Here is a 22,973-nt window from a genome sequence, read left to right as displayed (position 1 = left end):
TAATATAGATACTATGTACCACTATCACCCACTTGTATAATATAGATACTATGTACCACTATCACCCACTTGTATAATATAGATACTATGTACCACTATCACCCACTTGTATAATATAGATACTATGTACCACTATCACCCACTTGTATAATATAGATACTATGTACCACTATCACCCACTTGTATAATATAGATACTATGCACCACTATCACCCACTTGTATAATATAGATACTATGTACCACTATCACCCACTTGTATAATATAGATACTATGTACCACTATCACCCACTTGTATAATATAGATACTATGTACCACTATCACCCACTTGTATAATATAGATACTATGTACCACTATCACCCACTTGTATAATATAGATACTATGTACCACTATCACCCACATGTATAATATAGGTACTATGTGTACCACTATCACCCACTTGTATAATATAGATACTATGTACCACTATCACCCACTTGTATAATATAGATACTATGTACCACTATCACCCACTTGTATAATAGAGATACTATGTACCACTATCACCCACTTGTATAATATAGATACTATGTACCACTATCACCCACATGTATAATATAGATACTATGTACCACTATCACCCACTTGTATAATATAGATACTATGTACCACATGCAACAACAAATACATTTAGTTTGTGTCTATCTGGTTTGTTTGCATAAAGCTTTATACTTAAGTATAGTAAATACATACCACCATATATTCCAGTTTGTCATCATCTTTACACTTTGCTGTAAGATTTCTCCATTGGTCTGAATTCACAAAGTGAAAGATATGACTGTCTTCTACATGTGTATCTAAATTGATATCACGGTCCTCTCTGTATTTGGTGTGATGTTTTAGGAGTAGGTAGATCTGACCCCAGCAGTGGTACAGCACAAGACAACAGCACAGCAAACTAGAGGGAACCTGTTGGATATCAACAAGTGACCTATTGGTCAGAATAGCTCCTCCATTATTTTTTAAACATTTGTTCAGCTGTTCAGATCTTCCACTATGTAGTTATGTTTTAGCAAAGTAATAAAGTGGTTAGTGGTTTCATATGATGACTCACACACACTATAGAACACATTTTACAGAAAGTTGGTAAAATGTTGTACTTTTATATTATAGTCATCATTTCACAAAAATACTGCCAATGGCGCTGTAGCACAACTGTACAGTTTTTAAAAATGTTTATCCATATGCTAGTCCATGCTAACAAATAGGTGTTTATTTGTTGAATGACTTTCCAGTTGCCTAGCCAACCATGTTGCTATCTTTGCGATATACGCGATCATTTGGCTGTTGCTATGGGTGGCCATGTTACTAGATATATTTGCATACAGTTTTTACTGTTAATTCAATTGTCTAGTAATCCTCTTATCTTCGCAATATATGTGATCATTTGACTGTTGCTATGGACGTGGTCTTGTTGAAAGGCACATTTACATACATTTTTGGAATATTTATTCATTTGTCTTCCAATTCCCGTTATCTTTGCAATATATGTGATTATTTGCCTCTTGCTATGTGCGTGGTCTTATTGCTAGGCAATTTACATACATTTTTTGAATGTTTGTTCAATTGTCTAATAATCCCCACTGTTATCTTTGCAATATATGTGATCATTTGACTGTTGCTATGGGCGTGGTCTTGTTGCTAGGCACATTTGCATACATTTTTTCAATGTTCATTCATTTTTTCAATGTTTATTCATTTGTCTTGGAATTCCTGTTATCTTTGCAATATACGTGATTATTTGGCTGCTGCTATGGGCGTGGTCTTGTTGCTAGGCAAATTTACATACATTTTTAGAATGTTTATTCAATTTTCTATTAATCCCAGTTGTTACCTTCACAATATATGTGATCATTTGGCTGTTGCTATGGGCGTGGTTTTGTTGCTATGCAAATTTACATATATTTTTTGAATGTTTATTCAATTGATTATTAATCCATTGTTCTCTGTGAAATACACAACGGTTTGACTGTTGCCATGGGCATGGCCATGGTTGCTAGGGATATTTGCATACATTTTTTGAATGTTTACTCACTTGCCTCCCAGATGATGTTGTTATTTAACCAAAATATACTGCCATTCGGTTGTTGCAAAGGGCGTGGTCATGGTTGCTGGTGTCAAAATGTTTTGAAGAAAATCTGCATAATAACACTTCTAGAAACATCTCACCAAGTTTCAGTCTCATTACAGTGCTTTGAATCGAAGAATGAACGCTGAACTACTTCAATATATTGATACATCACCAAAATAGGTCTGTGTCTTTGTACAAAATAGGGTAGGGTCAGATCAAAGAAGTGTCGCAATAGTGTGTGTCATTACTGATAATGTTGCTGTTGTTAGACACCACTTTGTACGTCTAGCTGTGACGATGTCATTGAATAAACGGGGGTTTCCAACCCAATTTAGCATACAAAGGAGAATTGCTGAATTATTTATAAATGGGAACTCATTTGGCAATAGCCCAGCAGACTGGTGTGTCGAAAGGCACAGCTTACAACATATGTAAGAAACAAGTCATTGAGAATGACATAGTCCCCGCTATGATTGGGTTTTAAGGAACTGGCAGTTTATGTTGTCATTTTCTTGATATCACTACTCTGATCATGCAACAACACTTGTGAACCTAAATCAAACAGACTTAGATATGTTGTGTCTGCTCGTTGGACATGGAAAATGCCTACTCATGTTGTGTCTCCTCATTGGACTCCATGAGACATGCCTACTCCTCAAGATGACGTGATGGAATAAACCATTCAACAATAAAGAATGGGTCGGGTATGGGGGGGGGGGGGGGGGGGGGGACGGGACCTGTTCAAGCATGTCTGAGTTATGGTTTTGGACATGAAAACTGCGCCAACAAAATGGCTGCCAGGTAGCCATATCGGATTGTATCACGACGAAAATGGATATGCACATGTATGTCATAGAACACTTTCCTAACACCAACTTTGAATGAGATCTGTTCAAGCATGTCTGAGTTATGGCTTTGGACATGGAAAATTCGCAAACAAAACGGCTGCTAGGCTGCCATATAGGATTGTATCTTGACAACAATGAATGTGCACATGTATGTCATAGAACACTGTGCTATTACTAACTTTGAATGAGATCTGTTCAAGCATGTCTGAGTTATGGCTTTGGACATGGAAAATTCGCAAACAAAATGGCTGCCAGGCAGCCATATTGGATCGTATCACGATGAAAATGGATATGCACATGTATGTCATAGAACACTGTCCTAATACCAACTTTGAATGAGATCTGTTCAAACATGTCTGAGTTATGGCTTTGGACATGGAAAATTCGCAAACAAAATGGCTGCCAGGCAGCCATATTGGATTGTATCACGATGAAAATGGATATGCACATGTATGTCATAGAACACTGTCCTAATACCAACTTTGAATGAGATCTGTTCAAACACGTCTGAGTTATGGCTTTGGACATGGAAAATTCGCAAACAAAATGGCTGCTAGGCGGCCATATAGGATCGTATCTTGACAACAATGAATATGCACATGTATGTCATAGAACACTGTGCTAATGCTAACTTTGAATGAGATCTGTTCAAGCATGTCTGAGTTATGGCTTTGGACATGGAAAATTCGCAAACAAAATGGCTGCCAGGCAGCCATATTGGATCGTATCACGATGAAAATGGATATGCACATGTATGTCATAGAACACTGTCCTAATACCAACTTTGAATGAGATCTGTTCAAACATGTCTGAGTTATGGCTTTGGACATGGAAAATTCGCAAACAAAATGGCTGCCAGGCAGCCATATTGGATCGTATCATGATGAAAATGAATATGCACATGTATGTTATAGAACACTGTCCTAATACCAACTTTGAATGAGATCTGTTCAAACACGTCTGAGTTATGGCTTTGGACATGGAAAATTCGCAAACAAAATGGCTGCTAGGCGGCCATATAGGATCGTATCTTGACAACAATGAATATGCACATGTATGTCATAGAACACTGTGCTAATGCTAACTTTGAATGAGATCTGTTCAAGCATGTCTGAGTTATGGCTTTGGACATGGAAAATTCGCAAACAAAATGGCTGCCAGGCAGCCATATTGGATCGTATCATGATGAAAATGAATATGCACATGTATGTTATAGAACACTGTCCTAATACCAACTTTGAATGAGATCTGTTCAATCATGTCTGAGTTATGGCTTTAGACAGGGAAAATTTGCAAACAAAATGGCTGCTAGGCGACCATATTGGATCGTATCATGAAACAAATTGATGTGCATATGTATGCCATTGTATGTTCCCACTGTACCAAGTTTGAAAGAAATCGGTCCAGGCATCTCCAAGAAACGGCTGCGGATGGACGGACGGACGGACAGACGGACGGACGGACGGACACACGGACAGATGGAACCCAATCCATAAGTCCCTGTCCCGGACTTCGTCTGGCGGGGACTAATTAGTGTCAACTGGCGAAATTGTGGTGGGAAAATGCATCAACACATATAGACGACAGTTGAATGATGACATCTTGTCACCAACTATCTAAACATATCGCACAAGAAACTAAGTAGTGTACCAGCCGAATCTACAACACCACAGAACGAAGAACGAAGAATGGATTTCATTGAAATTCTCTCGGATTATCGTGCTGACCAACTACATTGGTTTGATGAATCTGCTGTTATTCGTACTACAGGTAATCGAATTTATGGACGTGCAGTCGGCCAACAGGCAGTCAAAATTCAGAGACAATCATCAAATGCAACATTCACAATAAATTTACTTATTGGTACGTCAGGCGTCGACCATTCTGATATCATTTTAATCCAATGGACTAGAGATGATCAATTTTTTCCTTGAAGCAATGGGTTTTGAGGATGACTTTGGAAATCCGTGTCTGGCACCTGGAGATTGCGTCATTATGGACAACTGTGGTTTCCACTATGCAAGATTTGTCAAACCATTCTTCATCACATGCTAGGGCAGCGAGGTGTTCATCTGCTTTTCCAACCACCATATAATCCCGAATATAATGTCTGTGAACTCTGTTTTCGACTACTTAAATGTGTATTACGAGAAAACCAAGAGTATTCATACCGTTTCACAGAGCTTGCTGTCGCTGAAGCCATTCAAAGGATTACACCTGGTGCCTGTCGTGCTTTTGCAGAAGACTATGGATATGTTTAAACTATGACTGTATAACTTGAACTCACTGTCAACAAACACTGTAAATTATTTATTAGACATAGTGCAACGCATGAGATAATTATGCCTTTCCAAATGTGGTTTCAACATACATGTAAACTATTCAGGTTTTGAAAATCGATGGACACAATTACAAAAATACTATTTGGTAAGATTCTATACTGTATACAGAATTCTGCAGATTTCTTCTACAGTTTATCAGGACTATATTCTGCAAGGGGCCCATGCAAAATTATTTTACTTTATTTTGCTGACAAAAAAGTAGGTCAAACATGTATATAAAATACAAACAATACCACATACACACATACATACATACACACATATACATACATACATACATACATACATACACACATACATACATACATACATACATACATACATACATACATACATACATACAAGTCTTAGAGTAATTTTTTTACACAAAACATTTCCAATGGCCATTGATAAGCAACTATTATTGACTACTGTATACTGTTACACACTGATCATTGTAGTACATACTATATAGTCACCTGCTTTTTCAATAAATCATTTATTGTAAATCAGAACTGTCACAAAAACCAAGTCAGTTTGAACTCCATACAGTCATGTCCCTTTGGAAACAAACATGAACTGAAAAATATCAACTAGTATAACAAGTTTAACTTTTTAGTCTTTTCCAGTTATTTTTTTTACAAAACAACTATGTAGATCAGTGAGAAAAAATCTATACTGATACTATCCAACTTTACGTTTTAACAACAACATGTAGTACTACTCTACTTTCACTTTCTTTACAAAGCATGTAGAATATACTGTTTCTGGACATTATACTGAACTGTGCACATGAACTTCATTTATGACCAGCGTGAAATAGCATGAAAGTGTTCTTGACAATCATCCATAGGTCTAACTTCAGATGAGTACTGGTTGTCCAAGTAAAAACAGATTACTCTATAATAACCATGGAAATACAATGTAAACCATTCTGTTCAATCAATGTGAATTTAAAATAAACAAATAAATGATTGTAGATAATTTGTGATAAATGATTGTAGATAATTTGTGATAAATGATTGAAGATAATTTAAACCTGGTTTTAGTGACTGACTTTGTCCTTAGCTGTTGTGAACATTTACTGCTGTGTTGGTAGTCACTACAAATGTACATTGACAGTACTACTTAGTTCATTGTCATCATGTATTGGAGCGTTGGTACCGTTATTGTTAATCACAATGCTAGCAGTAGTAACAACAACTGGTGTCGATACCGGTGTGGTGTATACCTGAGATGGGCTGGTTATTGTGGAGGTAACTTGTCGTTCATTTCTAGCCACTATTGTGCTGAGCGGCTGTCTCACTGCATGCTGAAATGGCCATGGACTCATAAATGGGTAAGTACTCCCAAACCATGGGTCTAGGGGATAAACGGTGACATGGGTAGTGGTGGAGGAGCTAAGGGAGAACGTGGGGCTCCCGAGCCAAAATTCGATAAGTTATTTGTAGTAAAATCTTTCCTGCTAAGATTTGAAGAGACGACAGACTGTATTGGCAAGGTTTCTCTCACTTTGTTTACAACACTAGGTGAAATCTCTTCATATTCTTCAGGCGATAATTTAGTAGAATACTCTGAAGTTTTCTCCTTTCCCTTTGCTAGCAACCTCAGAAATTCAACGGCATCGTTGAGATCAGGTGACGGTAACTTCCCATCCAGTGCAACTTTCAATAAACACACGTCTTTCATCAGTTTAGAGCGCCCTTGTAATCCAGCGTACTTCTCCGGGTAGAATTTATGCAAGTGAGGCTTCACCACTCTGGTAAACTGTGTTTGATTTTTAGTAATAAACAGCTTTACGTTCTGTATTTCTGCTTCGGTCTCCCTAACCTTGTCTTTTACCAGTTTGATTTCTTTTTCTTTCTGAGGGAAAAAATACAATCGACAGAAACATTACAATATGTATGTATTGTTGATGGAGTCCTTTTTTATTTTCAAATGTAAATCTGGTAGTTCTAATTAGCGGATCATCATCCAAAAACTTTTGATCTCTGTCGATCTCAGAGCTACTAGAAGATTCCACTCACAACAGGATTTTTAAAAATAGTGACAAGAACCATAATTATTACAACTGAATGTGATATACTATAAACATGTACAGAACTACACTAGAATTCAACCGGTAGACTAGCATAAACAGTTCATGATAAATAAATGTCAAATTTCAATGTACATTGTATGTTTTTATCGTACGGTAAATCATGGATGCATTAGTGAATTCAACCCACATCGATCATGGCTAACATGTGTCTTCTTCTAATCATATATATGTGATGGGGAGGGGGAGGGGTGCATTTTTACAATGTACCGGTAACACCAGTTCATGTAAGGGAACTCACCTGCCATTCAGACTCCATATGATTTTTATGTTTATCTTTGATACCACAGTACATAAAACCAGGACAAGGCTCATAACAACACTCTTGTCGGTTCCTATTACCACTTTCTTTATGTCCACAGTGATGACAGGTCCTACATGTAGCTTCTATGGGTTTCAAACCAGGTAGCGGTAAAACAGCTAAAGGTGGTGGTGGCGTCTTCATGTCACTCAACTCGCGTTCGAGGAATATTTTTTTCTGCGTCATCATGGCTAGTTTTTCTTCCATCTCGACTTTTCGATCTTCCATCGTTGGTGCCTGTGATGGTTTTAGACGCTGTGATCCAGGTCCACAACTTGGGATTGATTTTCCGGTGTGGTCAGAGCTAGCCGACGGGCTATAGTCTAGACGGCGTTTCCTATTTGTCGACGTTGCACCACCATCAGCCATATTACATGTGACATCAACACGCGATGTACCAAGCTTACATGATGGCCGCTTCGCAGATGTAGATGGTGAAGTACCGTCGACAATGTATAGTTTAGCACGTGGAATGCCACTCTTAGATTGTAGTGTATCTCCTACAAACTGTTTGAATCGATCATTGCATGGTAAATCAACACGCTGTTTTTCCTCATCTTCTATTTGTATTCGTACTACCTTCATTCTCTTCAAATACTCCACTTGATCAGTTATAAAGTTGACAAAGGTTCGGTAGGACGTAGCGAGGCAGTCCTCCTCACGAACGTAAACAGATACGATTCATTCATCATAATATGAGAAATGGATTTTAAACAAGTATTCAGCCATGACGTACGTTGCACAGAACTGTGCTGAAATGAATGCATTCTGGCATTCTCCACGTGAAAGTTACTAAAGCCTGCCTTTTTTCTAGTATATGTTTTAGTTTTAGTTGCAACAATGAGTAATTGCACGCCGGTTCAGTGGCATTATCAAAGTAAACTGTTATTCAACTTTTACGCTGTGTAGGCAATGTTGTGACTACTATTGCTAAATTGATGTCAATACATCAGGACAAGTTGAATAATGTATCAATATGTTGCAGTAGTTCAGCTTTCATTCTTCGATTCAAAGCACTGTAACAAAGAACTTTGTGAGATACAAGTTTTTGACCAACAATGAACATTTGTACACCTAATTTGCATATCACTCATGGCATCATTGTATCCTTAACATTTCTTCATCTATACATCCCTAGATGCATTCCCATTAAATTTCAGCACAATCTGCTCAGTAGTTTTGGAATTATTGATTTTTGACCAGAAAGACACATTTTTAGCCCTTATTTGCATATCACTGATTGGACCATCATATCATCAACTATTCTTAGTGTAAACACCCTGAAGAATGTTTCACTCAATTTTAGCCAACCCAGGAGTTTTTAATTTTAAGCTTTTTCACCAAAAAATAACATTTTTTGACCCAAATCACACATCGGTGATAAGATCATTTTGATTTGAACACTTTCCCAACTGGACACCCAAGGTAATGCACCCACACAATATCATGGCAATTGGTTCAGCAGTTTTTGACTTTAAGTCGTTTACACACACACACACACACACACACACACACACACACACACACACACACACACACACACACACACATCCACACACACAGACAGACAGACAGACAGACAGACGACAGGGCGATGCCTATTTTCCCCCTATTTTGAACAATATTTCCAACAGACACTTGTCATTGAGGGCACACGATGTGTAGACTTCTATAGCATATTACACTGCTTGTTGTCTGCCCATAATGGTGTCTTTTGAAAAGTGGCTGCTTACTTCAGCTTAGTGTGCTGAAATACAATATGGGGTCGGTCACAACACATATGCCTCATTGAATTCACCTTTTCCAAAAATACAAAGAAAATCGCTAACCAGATTTAAACTAAATGCCTTCCGAAAGCACAAAGTCTTTAGACCTACACACAATAATTGTTGGGATGCAACAGAACATTTGCGATTAGTCATGTTTGAAGTATGTACCAAATTATATTGATTTGAAGTATGCATTTTCAACATATATACTGAATCAAATATGGCTGAGTGGCAGCCATACAGTATTATTTTGTTTTATGACTGAATCAAATATGGCTGAGTGGCAGCCATACAGTATTATTTTGTATTATGACTGAATCAAATACGACTGAGTGGCAGCCATACAGTATTATTTTGTTTTCTGGGGAGAAACCCTATTTCCTCACCTCTTCTGTTGTACAGCACACACGTAACAATGGCTTTAACAAATCTTCTTGCATACTAGTCATGACACTCTCAATTCGGTGTAATATCACTGCAGTACGATCTTCTACTAACTTACAGTGCCACAGGAAAGTACGCAAAATGTAGACAATAAACTCAAACTTTTGCATCATGGGAAATTCCAAAGTTGTCCTGGGAGATGATTGTTTCTTTGTTTTCTGTTTTTTCTTCGGCACTGTTACAACATCACAGCATTGAATTGTGGGTAAGTAATGACTTGATAACTCATCAATGAACTGTTTCCAGATATCCAATGTAAGTTTTGGAGACAATACCTGTACACACTCAGACAACCTATTAGAAATGAAATAATACAATCAGATATTCAAAGTTTTAAAGCCACACTCCCTGAGACATAACATAGGGTCAGTATTTTAGATTCAGGGTTCGTACACTTGAAGCAAAACAAAATTCCAGGACTTTCCAGGGGTTTTTCGTCAGTTTTCCAGGGGTATTCATATTGATTTTGGCCATTTCCCAGGGATGTTGACCACTAAAGTATATTTTTTGAATGACAACTAATTGTCTCATGTGGACGAGAAGAAATTAACAAGGGTTCCCATAATATGTCACGAAACATTTAAAAGACAATTGACACTAAGCAAGACGTTGGTTTCAAAACCACGCTAAGATTAAACGCTAAGATTAAACAGAGAAACCTTTGTCCTATCCCCTAAGTAGTCGTTTCATCAAGCTGGTGCATTGATCGTGTAAGATACGAGTCGCAGCATTCGTCAATCTAATTCAGACATATCCAGAGAAATTTTGTGTTATGAATAACTGAATACGTTCAGCCCTTGCGTCTTGATGTTTATGTACGGACGCCACGTGTTGCGGAACATCACGATTTCTCAAGTCAACTTGACCATTTAAGAATGTTACTAGTGTACTGTACAGACAAACATAAAAACAAAGTAGTTTATTCTTTTAGAACATGTAAAACAAATACCCATTTATCAATGACATACATGTAAAAGTCAAAACCGTACTTCCACAACCCGGAAATTCAACTGCACTTCCCAAAGCCCTAGCATTGCCATGCATGAGCTTGTAGTATGTCGACTTGTGCACCAAACTTGTGTAACAATTTCTAATCGTGGTTGGTGATCGGGCTGGTGATGCTTTGATACTCGCTACAATGTTACGATAATCTTGCTAACAGACCTACTGTTACCCCCAGGACTGTTACAATATTAAGTCTCTGAAATGACGACTGGACTCAGAGTACATGTAGCAATAGGCAAGATCAAAACAATGCGGAGCCCATTCAACTATGCATAGGCACGGTCTGTGGGCAAAGTGTCCCGTGGAACGATCAGTTGACTGTCTGGGTTTAATCAGCGTGATTCACCATGGTGGCGAAAGACTTTGAAAATATTTTCGCCATTTCACATTTATGAGACTCAATCATATGAATCGGTGGCTCAAGCACAGACATGTCGATCGTCAATATTAATCGATCACGATCATTTTCCGGGGTTTTCCAGGGGTAGGGAGCATTTTTCCAGGGTTTTCCAGGGAGGGTTTGAAATTCCAGGGTTTTCCAGGACCGTGCGAACCCTGTAGATTATACAAATATCTGACACAGCAGGCAATATATCTATAACTATATACTCAAATAATACATGAATGGCAGCCAATAAACTATAAATTTACATAATACGAATGGCAGGCAATAAACTATATTTAGTATATACTCAAAAAATACATGAATGGCAGGCAATAAATTATACACTCAAATAATACATGAATGGCAGCTAATAAACTATAAACTTACATATGAATGGCAGGTAATAAACTATATACCCACCTACTACGAATGGCTGGCAATAAACTATGTACTCACCTAATACGAATGGCAGGCAAAAAACTACATACCCACCTAATATGAATGGCAGGCAATAAACTATATACTCACCTAATATGAATGGCAGGCAATAAACTATATACCCACCTAATACAAATGGCAGGCAATAAACTATGTACTCACCTAATACATATGGCAGGCAATAAACTATTTACTGACCTAATATGAATGGCAGGCAATAAACTATATACCCACCTAATACGAATGGCAGGCAATAAACTATGTACCCACCTAATACGAATGGCAGGCAATAAACTATATACCCACCTAATATGAATGGCAGGCAATAAATTATATACCCACCTAATATGAATGGCAGGCAATAAACTATATACTCACCTAATATGAATGGCAGGCAATAAACTATATACCCACCTAATATGAATGGCAGGCAATAAATTATATACCCACCTAATATGAATGGCATGCAATAAACTATATACTCACCTAATATGAATGGCAGGCAATAAATCATATACCCACCTAACATGAATGGCAGGCAATAAACTATATACTCACCTAATATGAATGGCAGGCAATAAACTATATACCCACCTAATATGAATGGCAGGCAATAAATGATATACTCACCTAATTTATATGGCAGGCAATAAATGATATACTCACCTAATTTGAATGGCAGGCAATAAAATATATACCCATCTAATACGAATGGCAGGCAATAAACTATATACCCACCTAATATGAATGGCAGGCAATAAATTATATACCCACCTAATATGAATGGCAGGCAATAAACTATATACTCACCTAATATGAATGGCAGGCAATAAATTATATACCCACCTAATATGAATGGCAGGCAATAAATTATATACCCACCTAATATGAATGGCAGGCAATAAATTATATCCTCGCCTAATATGAATGACAGGCAATAAATTATATACCCACCTAATATGAATGGCAGGCAATAAACTATATACTCACCTAATATGAATGGCAGGCAATAAATTATATACCCACCTAATATGAATGGCAGGCAATAAACTATATACTCACCTAATATGAATGGCAGGCAATAAACTATGTACTCACCTAATACAAATGGCAGGCAATAAATTATATACCCACCTAATATGAATGGCAGGCAATAAACTATATACTCACCTAATATGAATGGCAGGCAATAAACTATATACCCACCTAATATGAATGGCAGGGAATAAACTATATAATCACCTAATATGAATGGCATGCAATAAACTATATACTCACCTAATTTGAATGGCAGGCAATAAATGATATACTCACCTAATTTGAATGGCAGGCAATAAATGATATACTCACCTAATTTGAATGGCAGGCAATAAATGATATATTCACCTAATTTGAATGGAAGGCAATAAATGATATACTCACCTAATTTGAATGCCACTCAATAAATTGGCTGGTGCATCAACAATTGCAGCAGAATTGATAGATTTCAGTAACGAACTTATAACTTTATTGAACTGAAATCAAGCAAAGATATAAATTTAGGTGTTTGACACTTCCAACAATTATTATCCAAAAACATTATATATTAATGGTTTTTACACAAATCAGACCTCAAAATTAATTTGCAGGTATTGGGCAGGTAAGTTGGAAATTTATCTGCCCATCAAATATTTTACCTGCCCATATTTTCCTGACAACTTCTAGTCACTAGTCCTCAAAGTCTAGTCTCCTTGTGCATGTGCCACTACTTAGCCACCTGTCTAATATTTTCTGTTGCGTGTTGGACCGAATAATGCCAACGTCTTGTTGACTAGCCCCGGGTAGGCCCTACAATACTCACACCATCATAGTTTTCTTCTCTCCTTAGCCACTTAAACTCCTTCTCCCACTCCTCACGAAATTCTCGTTTTCTCTTCCTTTCATACATTTTCCAATAACTCTCAGATTTACTATTACTACGTCATCTTTTTCGCTTTCCTGTGATGTATTTGGTACAGCCACTATTAGAATCTTCACTCATACTCTCACACAATCGTACAACAACATTCTCACCACCATCACCATTTTTTTCTCTTTGCCTTTTCTCGCCTGCCGTCTTTTTTACTCTCAAGGTCTTCCTTAGGAAGTCCTTCTTTCGAACTTTTGGTGAATCCAAACTTCAACAAACTCATGATTTTTCAACAGTGTGGGATCAACTCAGGTAACGGCAAGATGTCGTTTACGTGAATATTAAAGAACTTGTTGAATCACGTGAAAGTGTATATTGATATGCAAATTTGTCCATGCGTTCTATCGATGTATACTTCCTTCCATATATAGAAAGTTGCACTGAGATCAAGGGGTCATCACATAACTACCGGTAGCTACTCAATATGGAAGTACAGACATCAGTGTGTTAACATCTTTGATTGTGGTTACATTTGAGTTAAAGGGAAATAGGGAGTGTAGATTTTTTATTTTATCAAAAGATAATGATAATTGAATATTTTAAGCTAAGTTTTCAAAATGTTTCAAAAAAAAGTAGCTGCCCAACTGTGCTGATTGTGACAACTTTCATCTGCCCAACAGCAACTTTAACCGGCCCTGGGCAGCTGGGCTGATTGTGACAACTTTCATCTGCCCAACAGCAACTTTAACCGGCCCTGGGCAGCTGGGCTGATCGTGACAACTTTCATCTGCCCAACAGCAACTTTAACCGGCCCTGGGCAGCTGGGCTGATTGTGACAACTTTCATCTGCCCAACAGCAACTTTAACCGGCTGTGGGCAGCTGGGCTGATTGTGACAACTTTCATCTGCCCAACAGCAACTTTAACCGGCCCTGGGCAGCTGGGCTGATTGTGACAACTTTCATCTGCCCAACAGCAACTTTAACCGGCCCTGGGCAGCTGGGCTGATTGTGACAACTTTCATCTGCCCAGTTCTATCTGACAAATGTAAATCCATTAATAATAACTAACCTGGTGGAGCTTTGCATATGTTTGTAACAATTCACCAAGCAATGCATGCTGGGAAGTCTGTACATCTTTGTCTGGTTTCTCAATTTCAATCCATACACATTTCCATATGTTAATTAGATTTACATCCAGGATGAGATGGTTCATTCCAAGGAGAATCCGTATGCAGTTAAACCAGGATACAAGATGGCTGACAAGTGAGATGATCATAGATAGTTGATAATTAAAAGTCATATAAAAAAATATAATATTGTGTTCAACAAAACATCAAATATTAGCATTCAACTCTCAGTAACCCCAGCTGATAGAAAAGTAACACCTGGTTATAGATCAGTAACCCCAGGTGATCGATCAATAGCCCCAGGTGATCACACAGCTATTGATCTGAACTTGGACCACTCAACATCTAAAACATCCAATTATGAATCAGAAATCTTGAGTGATGACAATAATATACATGTACAGTCCTAGTCTTTTGATCTCACTTGCATACAGTCAGTGTTTTAATTACATGAAATAGTACTATCTGTGAGATAAAACACAACAATTGCGGCAGCATTATTATTACTCATATTAGAATGCAAGATGAAAAATATTCCAAACTGTACAATCACCAAGTGACCCACTTGCATATTTTTTAGCTTAAAATATAATATTATAATATGTGGCACACCACACCTTCAAGTAACAATATGTGTGTGTAGGAATAGGTTAGAGGATTATTGTTACACGCCGGATAAAAGCACCAAATTTGGCATGAATGTTCCTTAGGACCTACTGATTGATTTTAGAAGTGTCTTGTAGATTTCAGTTTCAGGCATGAATGTTCCTTAGGACCTACTGATTGATTTTAGAAGGGAAGCCCTCTTGAATATTTACATAAATTGGTAAAATTATAAATGGCCACCAACACCCTTGAGAAATCCCATGTTTCTCACAAATAAGGCACCAAAAATGAGCAAATGTGACATTCTCGTTCTTTGGAACGTACTTTTGATTTTTGGTTTAATATTTGCATACATTTGCATAAATCACTGATTTTCAAAATGACCAGAATCAACCTGGAACAATTCTATGTTACAGAGAAACGTCTTACTTTAAAGAAACCAAGGACCTAATCACAGAAAACACACATAAATTTGCATAAATGAGAAAAAATAAGATGGTTACTATCAAACACATATGTCAGTGAAATAGCTTAATTTGCAAACATTCATGCTGAATTAAGGGCACAAAATGTTTCTTTTGATTTAATTCTTGATAATGACCAAGAAAAGAACCCTAAATATTTACGTAAATGTGCAAAAATCACAAAATTCAAAACGTCTTGGTCTTGTTGCTAGGCACATTTGCATACATTTTTTGAATGTTTATTCATTTGTCTTTCTATTCCTGTTATCTTTGCAATATACGTGATCATTTGGCTGTTATTATGGGCGTGGTCTTGTTAGGCAAATTTGCATACATTTTTTGATGTTTATTCAATTGTCTATTAATCCCTCTTGTTATCTTTGTGAAATACACGACTGTTTGGCTGTTGCTATGGGCGTGGTCATGGTTGCCAGGGTATTTGCATATATTTTTTGAATGTTTAGTCATTTGCCTACCAGATGATGTTGTTATTTGACCAAAATATACTGCCATTTGGTTGTTGCTAAGGGCGTGGTCATGGTCACTAGGGCCAATTTTGTCAAAATGTTTTGAAGAAAATCTGCAGAATAACACTTTCAGAAACATCTCACCAAGTTTCAGACTCGGTGACCAAGTACTTTTTGAGATATAAGTTTTTGACCAAAAATTAACATTTTTACACCTAATTTGCATATCACTCATGGAATCATTGTATGCTTAATATTTCTTCGTCCATACATCCCTAGATACATTCCCATTAAATTTCAGCCCCATCTGCTCAGTACTTTTGGAATAATAGATTTTTAACCAAAAAGACACATTTTTAGCCCTAATTTGCATATCACTGATGGAATCATCATGTCATGAACAAATCTTACTTTACACCCCCTTAAGAATGTTCCCACCAAATGTCGGCCCAATCTGCCCAGTAGTTTCTGAGTTTTTTGACCAAAAATCACATTTTTTGACCCAAATCACACACCTGTGATGCGATCATTTTGATTTGAACAATTTCCCAACTAGACACCCACGGTAATGGACCCACCAAATATCATGGCAATCGGTACAGCGGTTTTTGACTTTAAGTTGTTTATACACACACACACACACACAGACAGACAGACAGACAGACAGACGCCGGGCGATCCCTATAGCACTACTGAACCTCAGTTCAGTTGTGCTAAAAAAAGCCCTAGTTCTGGTAAATAACATGCTTTTAGCAGCTCAATCATGAAACATACGGCTCTTGTCATAATATAACTAGAATGCCCATTACTGAAAATGGTATTTTCTCCCTAATATTACAAGAATGATGTGATGGAAGAAGAATTAAGAATTCAGAGCTCTTTTGATAAGCGCTTGAAGAATGTCACTGTCACTGTATAACTTCACAATTTTATGGTAAATTCTCAAAAGAATGTATAGAAAAGTTCAGTGTTGATGTCAAGATGCCCTCTGACTTCACTAATTTAAGCATGTGCTCTTTCAGAAACTAATTATGACGGCAATCTCTACTGTAGTGAATGTGTTAAATATGGAGAACTTCCAAAATTACTTTTCTTTTGCCATTCTAGCAATATAAGCTCTGGCAACAATTTTCAACATAGGAATCACACTTATGTTATTAAAACTTCTCTTTACTTCACTAATGAGGAACAAAATTTGCCAAAGTACCTTATTTACTAGGAATATGAGATTTTTCCAATGTGATAGCATATAGTTGAGTTTTACTGATTTATGCATATTTACACAAATATTTAGAGACTATGCTATGCTGTTATCATTAAATAGATCTTAATGAACACTCATGCAAGATTGCTTTTTTTGTTCCAATTTTAAATTTTGCAGAAATATATTTTTAAAGTGATGGCAGCCATTTTTAATTTGACTGATATATGCAAATTTATTCAATTTTTCAGGAGGGCTTCTAGGCTAAAATCAATCAGTAGGTGCTGAGGAACAATCATTCATGCCAAATTTGGCGCCTTTATGTAAATTATTTTCATGGTGTTTTCAATAATTGCCATTGTGAATTTTATTGATATACATAAATATATGCAAATATTCTAAAAATAGCGCAAATATTGCGTTGCCGCACAACTTCATGTTCAGGGCAATGATAGATAGATATATAATTTTTTGAAGATTTAAAGTTGTAACCAAAACAAAATTTTCATACCTAATTTCCATCATCATAATCCAGCCATCCTATGTTGGAAGTGTACAAGACAAGTATAGCAACATCCTAATCAAACTTTAAAGGGATGTGTCTACAAGGTTTTGTACTTCTTTATTTTTTTGAATCAATTTGGAACCAAGTCATACCAATGTAACAGGTTTATCTTTCTTGGTTGTCTTATTGTAATATTGTAAAAGCCAGCTACATTCAGTTTATATGGGTAGGTGATGAAACAGCTGTCTTACAATATATTACATAATCCAGTCATAAACCAAACTGGCCATGCTACAGGCTTTACCACCAGAGGAAATAGTAAAGTAAACATTATAGTTAATTAACAATGTACTGTTCTCACTGTGTCAGCTATTAATGAGGACAAATCTACACATTCTCAACAAAGTTAAGCTCAATCTACTGGGTAATTTCAGAGTTGAAGATTTTTGAGGAAAAGCAATGACAAAGAATAACACTTCTAGAAACATCTCACCAAGTTTCAAACTCATTCACTTAGTATTTTTTTGAGATATAAGTTTTGACCAAAATTCACATTTTTACACCTTAATTCCATATCACTCATGGAATCATGGTATGCTTAACATATCTTCGTCCATACATCCCTAAATGCATTTCCATTAAATTTCAGCCTAATCTGCTCAGTGGTTTTGAAATTATAGATTTTTAACCAAAAAGACACATTTTCAGCCCTAATTTGCATATCACTGATGGAATCATCCCGTCATGTACAAATCTTACTTTACACCCCCTTAAGAATGTTCCCACCAAATTTCGCACCAATCTGCCCAGTAGTTTCTGAGTTTAAGTTTTTTGACCAAAAATCACATTTTTTGACCCAAAACCCACATCCCTGATGCAATCACTTTCATTTGAACAATTTCCCAACTAGACACCAGAAGTAACATGACCACCAAATATCAAAGCAATCGGTCCAGCGGTTTTTGACTTTAAGTTGTTTACACACATACACACACACACACACACACACACAGATAGACAGACAGACAGACAGACAGACACTTTGCCATGCCTGTACAAGTTACAAAGTACATGACCCACAGCGAAGGATGAACTATAACATGAGTGTGTGTGTGTGTGTGTGTGTGTGTGTGTGTGTGTGTGTGTGTGTGTGTGTGTGTATGTGTGTGTATGTGTGTGTGTGCATGCGTGCGTGTAGACACAAATGGGGGCAAGTTTTTTAAGTAGAATAGCCGGGTATTTCACAGCTCTGTAAAATCGCTAGTGCCGTATCTTGATACACATGGAGTGTATTTCGTATGTATGGATACATTTGTACGTAATCCACACTGATATCTGGGTGATGATTTGTGATGTTAGTTATAGTCTCATAATCACACTCTTGCCTTTGAGGGCGCTACATGTATACAGCAGTTTCAGTGGCGCCATCGAGATCTCAAGGAATGCTGGTCTATGGCAGCTCTGGGCCATTGCGGACCAGAACTGCCACTAATTTTTTAATTTTTCTATTTTTTAATTTTTTTTTTAATTCTAATTTTGATTTTATTTTACTTTTGTTTTCATTTTACTTTTATGTTCATTTTATTTTTATTTTACTTTTGTTTTCATTTCACTTTTATTTTACTTTTACTTTTATTTCTATTTTACTTTTGGTTTCACTTTACTTTTACTTTCCTTTTAATTTTGATTTTGTTTTCATTCTACTTTTATTTTAATTCTATCTATATTTTTTTTAATATTTTAATATTTTTTCTTAATTTTCTTAATTTTTTTATCAAAACAATTCGCATATAATGTATGGCAGCCCTGGGCCATCATAGATTTGTCATTTTAAGGTTGCTGTGAGGGTTAGGACGTCAGGCAAATTTATGTGAATTCACTCATATATATTTATTTGGATACACTGGAGTTGGAACTACCAAAGACCATACGGTACACACAGGGAAACACATTCACAATAACTCACTGGAAGTTCGATGCCAAGGTCATGTGTCGACGTTTTGGATATTTTCTACTTGCTTTCGTTATCGTCGAGTTGGGTGCAGAATTGTGTCTTTTATAGAAGGTCAAATATAAACTCCACATATTTCTCATGGGAGCTAAACTAGCTAAATACGATAAACACAGCTGAATAATAGTAAATTACCACGTTCTCAAATAAAACTTTTGGGGGCACTATGAAAATCAAATACAATAGACAAGTAATATTATGGTATCTAATACTGATAATTCTCTTACCTTTGTGGATGTTTTAGAAGCAGTTTTAACAACTGTCGATACCAGTGAAACTGAACACAACCGCTGTTTGTGTCTTCGCCAATGTTATACAATTCAAACTTGCCTCGGAGTTCTAGAAGTTTATGTGTAGTGTTTAACACATGATCCCATCTCACATTGCAATCTGATAGGTCAACTGATAAACCTATCACTTCACAGAATTTCTGAAACATTGTGAACTCTTTGATACCTGGAAATGATCTGTGAATAAAATCAGGAGAAAATCTCAAAAAATATCACATGATGGGTGATTTATCACAGGGCTCGAACTTAACGATTGTCCACTTGCCCGAGACAAGCTAAATGTACTGCTTGCCAAGTGGATTTATCATTCTCACTTGCACGTTCATGCAAGTAAAATATTTGTGTCAATACATAATCATTTGTTACAATATGAACAAAATATTCCAATGTTCCTCAGTTTAATCGATGCGTGTTATGGATCGCTATATTCCTTAGCAAAATCATGATTTTCCTTCCATATCTTGCTACAAATAAACATGTTTTCTATCAAAAATAGCGCCAATGGCCTTGTAGCAAAACTGTACTGTGTTTAAAAATATTTACCCAAATGCTGATCCATGCTAGATATCTGCTGAATGACTATGCAGTTGCCTATCCACCCCAGTTGTTATCTTTGCAATATACGTGATCACTTGTTTATGAATCCTTGATGTTATCTTTGCAATATACTTGATCATATGGCTGTTGCTATGGGCATGGTCTTGTTGCTAGGCACATTTACATATTTTTAAAAATGTTTATTCATTTGGCTATTAATCCCTGTTATCTTTGCAATATACATGATCATTTTGCTGTTGCTATGGGCATGGTCTTGTTGCTAGCAGTGATAGGGAAGTCAACGTGCCCCACACCATAGTCGCATTCAACTTAAAAATGGCCCATTGAAATTTGCTTTCTTGGCGCCTTAGAGCACATTGTCGCTGGTTGAAGAGTTTTTATATATATTTGTGTCGTTATGCCAATACGAAAACAAATTTTGAGGTCTGGTTTTCGAGTTTGAGATACATATGAAGCGAACATCGAGTAAGCCCAACTCATGTCAGCTGTTTCTGAGCATGTCACTTCATGCACTTTGTCTAATTTGAATACTTATATCCCGTTTTAAGTCTCCCTATGATATTACAATACACTGTTTATACATAACCTTTTAATACTTATATCCTGTTTTAAGTCTCCCTATGATATTACAATACACTGTTTATACATAACTTTTTAATACTTATATCCCGTTTTAAGTCTCCCTATGATATTACAATACTCTGTTTATACATAACCTTTTAATACTTATATCCTGTTTTAAGTCTCCTTATGATATTACAATACACTGTTTATACATAACCTTTTAATACTTATATCCTGTTTTAAGTCTCCCTATGATATTACAATACACTGTTTATACATAACCTTTTAATACTTATATCCTGTTTTAAGTCTCCCTATGATATTACAATACACTGTTTATACATAACCTTTTAATACTTATATCCTGTTTTAAGTCTCCCTATGATATTACAATACACTGTTTATACATAACCTTTTAATACTTATATCCCGTTTTAAGTCTCCCTATGATATTACAATACACTGTTTATACATAACCTTTTAATACTTATATCCTGTTTTAAGTCTCCCTATGATATTACAATACACTGTTTATACATAACCTTTTAATACTTATATCCTATTTTAAGTCTCCCTATGATATTACAATACACTGTTTATACATAACCTTTTAATACTTATATCCTATTTTAAGTCTCCCTATGATATTACAATACACTGTTTATACATAACCTTTTAATACTTATATCCTGTTTTAAGTCTCCTTATGATATTACAATACACTGTTTATACATAACCTTTTAATACTTATATCCTATTTTAAGTCTCCTTATGATATTACAATACACTGTTTATACATAACCTTTTAATACTTATATCCTGTTTTAAGTCTCCTTATGATATTACAATACACTGTTTATACGTAACCTTTTAATACTTATATCCTGTTTTAAGTCTCCTTATGATATTACAATACACTGTTTATACATAACCTTTTAATACTTATATCCTATTTTAAGTCTCCCTATGATATTACAATACACTGTTTATACATAACCTTTTAATACTTATATCCTGTTTTAAGTCTCCTTATGATATTACAATACACTGTTTATACATAACCTTTTAATACTTATATCCTGTTTTAAGTCTCCCTATGATATTACAATACACTGTTTATACATAACCTTTTAATACTTATATCCTGTTTTAAGTCTCCTTATGATATTACAATACACTGTTTATACATAACCTTTTAATACTTATATCCTATTTTAAGTCTCCCTATGATATTACAATACACTGTTTATACGTAACCTTTTAATACTTATATCCTGTTTTAAGTCTCCCTATGATATTACAATTAAGCAATAAACCACACCCTGGGGATGGTATACCAAGAGGTTTTGACCAGTGAACGAAATATATGCACGAGCGATAGCGAGTGCATATATTGAGTTCACTGGTCAAAACCGAGTGGTATACCTTCCCCAGGGGTGGTTTATCGCTATTATATTATACCACTATATTGAAAATATCGGAAACAAGATAAGAAATAACGTTTTCTCGTTTCATATGCGCCTCTGTGTCTAATTTGCATAACAATAACGCGGCTTTTTTTCAAGCCAGC

General features: G+C 36.1%; 2 protein-coding genes across 2 annotated transcripts in view; both read right to left on the bottom strand.

Annotated features, from left to right (window-relative positions):
- Positions 1 to 22,973, bottom strand: part of LOC144444421 (unhealthy ribosome biogenesis protein 2 homolog) — a 257,137-nt gene that overhangs the window by 148,653 nt on the left and 85,511 nt on the right. The window contains exons 9-13 of the mRNA XM_078133832.1: positions 20,219 to 20,458; positions 14,680 to 14,866; positions 13,144 to 13,235; positions 9,836 to 10,187; positions 735 to 950 (exon numbers count right to left, since the gene is read on the bottom strand). Coding sequence (XP_077989958.1) covers positions 735 to 950; positions 9,836 to 10,187; positions 13,144 to 13,235; positions 14,680 to 14,866; positions 20,219 to 20,458 — 1,087 coding nt within the window. The remainder of the gene's footprint in view (positions 1 to 734; positions 951 to 9,835; positions 10,188 to 13,143; positions 13,236 to 14,679; positions 14,867 to 20,218; positions 20,459 to 22,973) is intronic.
- On the bottom strand, positions 5,848 to 8,058 carry LOC144444633 (uncharacterized). The gene is made up of 2 exons (XM_078134128.1): positions 7,621 to 8,058; positions 5,848 to 7,144 (listed from the first exon to the last, which is right to left on the bottom strand). The coding sequence occupies exons 1-2, from the start codon at positions 8,047 to 8,049 to the stop codon at positions 6,644 to 6,646; spliced, it is 930 nt and encodes a 309-aa protein (XP_077990254.1). The 5' UTR covers positions 8,050 to 8,058; the 3' UTR covers positions 5,848 to 6,643.

Source organism: Glandiceps talaboti, chromosome 13 (assembly GCF_964340395.1).
Source record: "Glandiceps talaboti chromosome 13, keGlaTala1.1, whole genome shotgun sequence".
NCBI classification, from domain to species: Eukaryota; Metazoa; Hemichordata; class Enteropneusta; family Spengelidae; genus Glandiceps; species Glandiceps talaboti.
Note: the sequence above shows the minus strand (reverse complement) of the source record. Positions and strands in the feature narration are given on the sequence as shown.

What these genes read in the sequence shown, in the direction of transcription:
- LOC144444633 (XM_078134128.1), bottom strand. Translation starts at nt 8,049, where the DNA reads ATGGCTGATGGTGGTGCAACGTCGACAAATAGGAAACGCCGTCTAGAC. An exon ending in ATATGGAGTCTGAATGGCAG is followed by an intron (nt 7,145 to 7,620) that starts GTGAGTTCCCTT and finishes TTTTTCCCTCAG; the next exon opens with AAAGAAAAAGAAATCAAACT.